The 9,561-nt window shown below is 50.0% G+C and overlaps 1 protein-coding gene across 1 annotated transcript; it reads left to right on the plus strand.

The window, feature by feature from the left end:
* The first annotated feature begins 329 nt into the window (after positions 1-329).
* Positions 330-1,172, plus strand: LOC115990115. Its single transcript, XM_031113974.1, has one exon. The coding sequence runs from the start codon at positions 330-332 to the stop codon at positions 1,170-1,172; it is 843 nt and encodes a 280-aa protein (XP_030969834.1).
* The last annotated feature ends 8,389 nt before the right edge of the window (positions 1,173-9,561 follow it).

Raw genomic sequence — 9,561 nt, forward strand, 5'->3', positions numbered from 1 at the left:
TTCAAAAGGGGCCTGCCGACGGAGCATGGCTTAAGAAAGTCCCTCACTGGGAAGCCAGTCACCAGCGTGCGCCAACTCATGGACAGAATAAACAAGTACAAAAGGGTCGAGGAGGACCAGCAGATGGGGAAGGGTAAAGCGAAGGTTGTCCCTCAGGAGAGGAGGGACTTCAGGTCGGACCGTTTAACAGCAGTAACAGGCCGAGAAGAGACTACGTGGAACAGCCCGGACCTACTGGGGCTCAGGCAGTCCACGCTGTGTTCCGAGAACCATTGCACAAGATCTTGGAGAAGGTGAAGTGCGAACCCTTCTTTCAGTGGCCGAACAGGATGGCAGGCGACCCCTCAAAACGCAATCAGAATCTGTACTGTGCGTACCATCAGGAGCCCAATCATACCACCGACGATTGCAGGAATCTGAAGAACCATTTGGATCGGCTTGTCCGAGAAGGAAAGTTGAGGCATCTATTGCACCGCCCTGAACAGTCGAATGTCGAAACCAAACAAGGCACATTGAGGCCACCCATTGGCACAATCAATGTCATTCTTGCTGCACCTGGGAGGACCGGTTCTAGCCCTTTCAGAGTAATGTCAGTGGGCAGGTTCCCGACTGAGCCAGACGAAAGGGAATCCAAGAGAGCCAAAGTGAGTGTCACGCCATTGATCGGGTTCATGGAGGAAGACAAGCAAGGAACCCTTCAACCCCATGACGATGCCCTAGTCGTTACGCTCAGAATAGGAGGTTATGACGTGAAAAGGGTGTTAGTTGATCAGGGCAGCGCCGTGGAGGTAATGTACCCCGATTTGTATAAGGGGTTGAACTTGAAGCCAGAAGACCTGTCGCCATACGATTCCCCTCTGGTCAGCTTTGAAGGAAAGATCATCATCTCGAAAGGCATGATTAGGCTGCTTGTGCAAACAGACTCGGACATGGTAGAGGTGAACTTCATTGTCGTAGATGCATACTCCCCCTACACAACTATTATGGCCCGGCCGTGGCTTCATGCACTGGGGGCTGTGTCATCAACCTTGCACCAAAAAGTGAAGTATCCGTCAGGAGGTCAAGTTAAAGAAATAATAGGGAATCAGGGAATGGCTAGGCAATGCATGGTGTCGGCAATCTCACAACGACCAAATAGGGAACCTTCTACTCCAGTCGAGAGCGGCTTATAGCAATCAATGACCCCGGTCCAAACTGCGGGTAGTGGAGGACCGGACATGGAGGTGAACTGTGAGGAGCTGGAGAAAATACTTGTCGGATCAGACCCTGAGAAGTTTTTTCAGATTGGCTCGGAATTACCAGCACAGGAGAAGTTAGCGCTAGTTGATTTTCTTCGACGGAATGAGGACGTATTCGCCTAGGATCCCTATGAAGCCCCTGGGGTTGACTCAGATCTCATATGCCATCACCTTAATGTTAACCCGGCTATAACACCAAAGAAGCAACCTCCTCGGCGGCCGTCAAAAGAACATGCAGACGCTGTGAGAGAAGAGGTCGCAAAATTGAAGAAAGCTGGGGCTATCAAGGAAGTATTCTACCCCGAATGGTTAGCAAACACAGTCGTGGTAAAGAAGAAGAGCGGGAAATGGCGGGTTTGCGTAGACTTCACGGACTTAAACAAGGCCTGCTCGAAGGATCCTTTCCCAATGCCGCGGATAGACCGATTGGTAGATGCGACTGTCAGACACCCCCGAATGAGTTTTTTGGACGCATTCCAGGGCTACCATCAGATATCCCTAGCTGCCAAAGACCAAGAAAAAACCGCTTTTGTCACCCCAGTTGGCAACTATCATTATAAGGTGATGCCCTTTGGCCTGAAGAATGCCGGGTCGACCTATTAGAGGATGATGACTAGGATGTTTGAACAGCAGATGGGTAAAACCATTGAAGTGTATATAGATGACATGGTAGTAAAGAGCAAATTGGTGGCCGACCACATCAAAGATCTCGATGAAGTGTTTCGAATTCTGAGAAAGTACAAACTACGACTGAACGCATCCAAATGTTCATTTGGGGTGGGATCAGGAAAGTTCTTGGGCTATATGGTGACCCACCAAGGAATTGAAGTTAACCCTGACCAAATAAAAGCCATTCATAGCTTGCAGCCTCCTCGGAATCCTAAAGAGGTCCAGAAGCTTACCGGCATGATAGCTGCTTTAAACCGTTTCATCTCCCGCTCAGCGGATAGATGCAAGCCTTTTTTCCTCCTATTGCACAAGTGGAAGGGCTTCGAGTGGACTGAAGAGTGTGCTTTAGCTTTCCAACAGCTCAAGGAATACCTCGCCCGACCACCGATCATGTCCAGTCCCGATGCCGACGAGGTGTTGTTCGCATACATCGCAGTAGCCTCTCATGCGGTAAGCTTAGTGCTAATTCGAGAAGACAACGGCACGCAGCGACCCGTGTATTACGTAAGCAAATCGCTGCAGGAGGCAGAGGCTCGGTATCTCCCCCTCGAAAAAGCTATATTGGCCGTCGTACAAGCCACGCAAAAGCTCCCCCACTATTTTCAGGCACATACAGTAGTTGTGCTAACTCAACTTCCACTGAAATCAGTCCTCCGCAGCGCCGACTACACAGGTAGAATAGCTAAGTGGGGAACAATCCTGGGCGCCTTCGACATTAGATACATGCCTCGCACCGCCATAAAAGGTCAGGTCCTCACCGATCTAGTAGCTGAATTTGCAGAGCCCACCCTAGAAGGGATGGAAATGTCAAGGTCACCAAGTGCTGATGGGAAACTGGTCAGCACGGTCTCTCAGCATGAGCACAATAGATGGAGAGCACACATCGATGGTGCAGCAAACCAAAGGGGCTCAGGGGTGGGGCTCGTTCTAGTCTCTCCCGAAGGGATAACCATAGAAAAGTCGTTGAGGCTCGAATTCTCGGCCACGAATAACGAAGCCGAGTATGAGGCACTGTTGGAGGGGATGTCGATGATCCGGAAATTGGGTGAAAAATGCGCAAGCATGTTCTCGGATTTAAGACTCATTGTGGGATAAGTAAATGGGGAATTGGAGGCGAAGGATGAAAGAATGCAAGGGTACCTTGCTCGGGTTAAACACATACAGACCCATTTCGATGACTTCTGTTTAACACATGTACCTAGGAGTGGGAACACTCATGCTGATTCTCTCGCAACACTGGCCACCTCCTCGGCTCTGCCCCTTCTGCGGGTTATTTTAGTTGAAGATCTCTGCCGCCCAACAACAGAGGAGGCCAACGGTATTCGGGTACACAACGTCGGGGCAGGACCTAGCTGGATGGACCCTCTGGTGCTGTTCTTAAAGCATGACACCTTACCGGACGATAAGGTTGAGGCTGACAAAATCAGGAGGAAAGCTTCTCGATTCTGGTTGTCCGAGGACTCCAAACTTTACAGACGCTCGTTCTCGGGGCCATACTTGCTGTGTGTGCACCCAGGGGCTACGGAACTCATCCTGGAGGAGTTACATGAAGGGATTTGTGGAAGCCATACGGGGGGCAGGTCCCTCTCCCACAGGGCCATGACGCTGGGTTACTGGTGGCCGAGCATGCATAAAGAGGCTCTGGAATATGTGAAGAAGTGCGACCAATGCCAAAGGTTCGCCCCGAACATACATCAGCCGGGCGGAGAACTTAACCCGTTGTCCAACCCTTGGCCATTCGCACAATGGGGCCTAGACATACTAGGGTCGTTTCCAAAGCGGTTGGGAACAAGAAATTTCTTCTCGTAGGCACCGATTACTTCACAAAGTGGGTCGAAGCTAAGGCGCTGGCAAACATCAGGGACGTCGATGTCAAGAAATTTGTTTGGAAAAATATTATCACTAGGTTCGGGACCCCGCACACCCTGATCTCGGACAACGGCCTCCAATTTGACAGCAAAGCCTTTAGAGAATACTGCAATGAGCTGGGAATTATCAACCGATACTCCACACCGGCCTACCCACAGGGTAATGGACAGGCGGAAGCCATCAACAAAACCATAGTGAATGGACTGAAGAAGAGGTTGGACGACGCGAAAGGGAGGTGGGTTGAAGAGTTAGCCCACGTCTTGTGGACATACCGCACCACGCCTCGCAAGTCCACAGGAGAAACCCCCTTTTCATTGACCTACGGAGCCGAGGCTGTCATCCCACTGGAGATAAACTTCCCAACCCAGAGGACTACTGCCTTCAACCCCATTGCTAATAACAGCCTTCTGGAAAAAAGCCTGGATCTCCTCGAAGAAAAAAGGGAAAATGCGATGGTTCACCTAGTTTATTATCAGCAAAAGCTCAAACAGGGCTACGACGCCAAGGTGAAGTCAAGGCCCTTAACACCCGGGGATCTAGTGCTGAGGAAAGTCTTGGGCACCGCGAGGAACCCTGCATGGGGAAAGCTTGGATCAAACTGGGAGGGCCCATACCGTATCACTTCCGTAGCCGGCACTGGGGCATACTTTTTGGAAGACTTGGACGAACATGTAGTACCACGTCCATGGAATGTAAATAACCTGAAAAGGTACTGTTATTAATGAAAGACACCATACTTGACGCCGTGTTACTGTACAGCGATTTTCAATAAGTGTTAAACAGAACCCAAGTCCTGCATGGCTCCTCGGATCACAGACTTGGGAGAAATTAATCACGAAACGATTTTCAATAAGTGTTAAACAGAACCCAAGTCCTGCATGGCTCCTCGGACCATAGACTTGGGGGAAATTAACCACGAAGCGATTTTCAATAAGTGTTAAACAGAACCCAAGTCCTGCATGACTCCTCGGACCACAGACTTGGGGGAAATTAACCACGAAGCGATTTTCAACAAGTGTTAAACAGAACCCAAGTCCTACATGGCTCCTCGGACCACAGACTTGGGGGAAATTAACCACGAAGCGACTTTCAACAAGTGTTAAACAGAACCCAAGTCTTGCATGGCTCCTCGGACCACAGACTTGGGGGAAATTAACCACGAAGCAACTTTCAACAAGTGTTAAATAGAACCCAAGTCCTGCATGGCTCCTCGGGCCACAGACTTGGGGGAAATTAACCACGAAGCGATTTTCAATAAGTATTAAACAGAACCCAAGTCCTACATGGCTCCTTGGACCACAGACTTGGGGGAAATTAACCACGAAGCGATTTTCAATAAGTGTTAAACAGAACTCAAGTCCTGCATGGCTCCTCGGACCACAGACTTGGGGGAAATTAACCACGAAGCGATTTTCAATAAGTGTTAAACAGAACCCAAGTCCTGCATGGCTCCTCGGACCACAGACTTGGGGGAAATTAACCACGAAGCGATTTTCAATAAGTGTTAAACAGAACCTAAGTCCTGCATGGCTCCTCGGACCACAGACTTGGGGGAAATTAACCACGAAACGATTTTCAATAAGTGTTAAACAGAACCCAAGTCCTGCATGGCTCCTCGGACCACAGACTTGGGGGAAATTAACCACGAAGCGATTTTCAACAAGTGTTAAACAGAACCCAAGTCCTGCATGGCTCCTCGGATCACAGACTTTGGGGAAATTAACCACGAAGCGATTTTCAACAAGTGTTAAACAGAACCTAAGTCCTGCATGGCTCTTCGGACCACAGACTTGGGGGAAATTAACCACGAAGCGATTTTCAATAAGTGTTAAACAGAACCCAAGTCCTGCATGGCTCCTCGGACCACAGACTTGGGGGAAATTAACTACGAAGCGATTTTCAATAAGTGTTAAACAGAACTCAAGTCCTGCATGGCTCCTCGGATCACAGACTTGGGGGAAATTAACCACAAAGCGATTTTCAATAAGTGTTAAACAGAACCCAAGTCCTGCATGGCTCCTCGGACCACAAACTTGGGGGAAATTAACTCCCCAGCAACTCTCACTAAGCGCTAAACAGAACCCAAGTCCTCCCTGGCTCCTCCAAACACGGACTTGGGGGGAAATTAGCCTCGCAGCAATTCTGTCTAAATTATTGACTATCATTCTTTATACATTCATTCATTCACGCTTGGTTTTCAGCAGTTAAGGGCAGAATAAACATCCATTTATGATAAAAACAGAAGAGAAAGTAAAACAACAAGAAGAAAAGGAAACGACACCTTTCATTAAAACCCTCAAAAGTGATCCTTTTACAACCATTAAACAGATCAAAATATAAAAAAGGTCTAAACAAGTAAGATCCTATACTACTTTCCTAAATCTGATCCCTGAGTAGGCCCGGGCTGGTCGTCTGCTGGCTGTGGCCCCGGAACAGTCTCTTTGGCCTGTGCAACAACCTCCCTGATTGAAAGACTGTCCTCGGGCACCTTGTCCTTCACGGCCGGCTGCGCATCCTCAGCTGCAGGCATAGCGGACTCCGAGGCTAAAACCTTCGTTGGGAGAGGCTCTTCAGTCGCGACCTCGCCAGGGATCTCACGAACGTCCTCAGGAAAAAAGATGTTCTCAGTTTTCCTAAGATCGGAATCCGCTGGGACTGCCGCCCGGTCCAAGGCCACACCCCAAGACAGGGTGATGTATTCCCTGCATACAGTAGCCACCTCCTCGGCCAGCCTGACCTCAGTGTCCTTGACCCCGCGATCATAAGAGGCTGCCACCGCTTTCTCGGCCGCCTCCCCGGCCAGACGAGCCTCCCCCTTGACCTTCGCAAGCTCGGACTTGAGATTTGAAACCGCCTGCTTCTCTGTCGCGAGATTTTCCTCGGATTGACGGAGCTGTAGGCGCAGATCCTCAGCCTGCTTAGTAGCATTTTTAAGGCCGGCTTCCGCGCTCGCATGGTTCTTCTTTGCCTCCTTCAGTTCATGGCTCAGACCATCATTTTCCTTCTTGAGGTCGCCTGCAGTCCTCTCAGCAGCACAGCGGGACTAAGCCTCGTTGTGGAGGTCCTCATGTGCCTTCTTGGCCCATTCCTCAGCAACGAAGATTTGCTGAGTGACCTGTGCCGGAAAAGCAAAGGCTTAATTAAAGAGAATGATGCATAAATAGATATGTAACAAGAGAAAGAGATAGGAGAAGCTCTCACTTACCATGGCCATGTCCCTCTTCAGTGACATGAAGAGCTCGGGCTGCCGAGTATCCCGTAGCCCATTCATGTCGCGAGGCAAAAGAAGAGGCTGCTGCAGGGCCTCGGCCAAGAATGACGCCTCCCGACGTTGGGACTCCCAAAGGGTTGCATCCCAAGAAATTGTAGCGCCATCCAGTTCGAGCCGCGGCGACCATATTCACTGCTCCCTCCGAATAGCCGCCTCGTCTCAGCTATCAATGGACTTGGTCCTCTTCTCTTTGGGCTTCTTGGTCTCTTTGCCCTTCTTCTGGGGTTTGGCTTTTTCTTGGCCAACCTCACCCTCCTCCAACTCCCCCACAGGCCTTTTCCGCTGTAAATTGGGCATAGGCTGCAGTGCCGCATCCGATGTGGGAGGAGGAGGAGGAGGAGCCTTGGAGGTCGGCTGCTCCTTTGGGGCATCTTTGGAGGACTGCCCTTTGTTCCTATTGGCAAGGAGGCCCCTGAGGCCAGACCTTTGTCTCAGGTCCATTCCTTTTTCTTCAAGCTCTTAGCTGGTCTTCTGCGATGACTAAACCAAGGTCAGGGGCTGCCGAGGCGCGGTCTAGACCTGAATCAGAATCCGAGAGCTCTACTATCCTGGCCGACACCTCTCCCTCCTCGGCGAAATGAAACTGGTCTATCTAATCCTCCAAAGACGAGTGCGAGGAACCGGCTTCTTCCGCTGGGATAACTACTGCGGGAAAGGCACGCTGAGCAGGCAGCTGGACGGGAGGTAAATCTCTCGAAGCAAGAAAGCCTAGTACGGATACGTCGATCCGTGCCAATCGCGGACTACCTGCCCTGATTGCTTGGCCAGGCTCCACTAGGGCACGAGTAAAGGGCATGTAGTCCAAAATCAGAGGCGCAGCTCGCAATTGCCCGTCTGCACTCACGTAAATCTTAGACCTTAGAAGGAAATTGAGTGCCTGGACGTTAACCAAACTAAGCCGAGGAGTCGTATGCTTCTTGTCTGCAAGGTCCGAAGAGAGGGCTATGTTAATCCGAGGAGGCAAACAAGTAAAGTCAAAATCGAAACAATGAAAGAAAAAGGGGGAAAGATCAAAACTAAGATCCTTTCCAAGGAATCTAACTCTGTGGTGCCCCACCTGGTTTTCCTGCCTTGACTGGGCAGTGAAGACCGTCATGCCACTGTCCGGAGACGATCAAAAGGTCGTCCTTAAAGCATTTGTTGGACTTGGGAAGGTAGGATATCAACCTCACCTCATCGGACCTAGACTTCAAGTAATATGAGTCGCCGAGGCTGTGCAGTTCATATAAATGAACCACGTCATGCCATGAAAGGCCGAGGTTCATCTGATTGTTCAGGACCTCTATGCACCCCAGAATCCGGAACATATTTGTGACGCATTGGTGAGGGGCTAACCTATGACCACGTAAATAATCCCTAGTTATCCTCCCCATAGGGATGGTCATCTCTCCTTCCACAAAGGCTATCACCGGAATGGCAACCTACCCCATTCTTCTCTTGAGAAAGAGCTCCTCCAGAGGACAATACTCTAGACCTACCTCCGGCGGAATACGGTATTTGGCCCTGAAGCCTTCCATACCGGCCGGGGAATCTACCAACTTGTCAAGCTTACCCATCCCCCTAACCCTAGGTGACGCGAAGACGATTTACTTAAGGAATAACGCTGGGAAAAGGGCAATGGAAAAGGAGTGCGCACTTACGGGTGAGGAACTTGCAGGAAATCTTCAAGGGGACGACTGCGAAGGCTTGAACGCTTTGAAAGGGAAAGTGAGGGAATGCTCTGAATGCTTGGATGCTTGTCCAAAAATGAGAAGGAAATGTCTTCGAAAATCTTATGTAACCTGGAGAAGATGGACAGACATACTCCCACCTAGGGAAATGGAAACGATCCCAACCGTTGATCTAACGTCTAACCATCGGATTAAAAAGATATAAAACCGCTAAAAGCAATAATTAGCGCCTCCTAGGTCATTAAACACCTCCGTCATTAATGAGTCACGTGAGAAGCATATCGCCGCACGGGTGAAGCAGGAATCCACAGTAAATAGTCCAATGTATGTCAAAATCCCGCCTTTCCTCCTCGGCCGAGAAAGAAGGAGTTGGAATTTTGAGGGGCTATTGTAGGGGTGAAATTCACAAACCAATAGTGGGCTTTGGGCCCTGCGCGGAGTCCAGCCATGACAAGAAGGGAAAACGGGGCCAGAAGATTTCCAGCCTAATCCTGTTGGGCCGGACTTATTTAAGGGGGCGTCTGAGGAGGAGCGCCTCCTCGGACACGCCAGATGGGAGTCCAACGTACACCCTACACACAGTGAGGAACCATCTCGAACAAGAGGAGAATGTTAGGCGTCCAGGAGGCAACCACAGCTGCCGCATTAAATGCAAGGGAGCTACCTTTTCAGCGGCATTAATGTGGAGAAGACAGGCGAATAATGTTACATTGGCCAGTGCAACTCACAAAAGGATAAGGGAGATGTCCGATGGGACAGGCACTCAAGTGAAGGTCCAAATGGCTAACAAGTGTAAGGTCCTTATCAATTCAAGGAGGCTATATAAGAGAAGGAAATCCCCAAG

Source organism: Quercus lobata, chromosome 5 (genome assembly GCF_001633185.2).
Source record: "Quercus lobata isolate SW786 chromosome 5, ValleyOak3.0 Primary Assembly, whole genome shotgun sequence".
Classification (NCBI taxonomy): domain Eukaryota; kingdom Viridiplantae; phylum Streptophyta; class Magnoliopsida; order Fagales; family Fagaceae; genus Quercus; species Quercus lobata.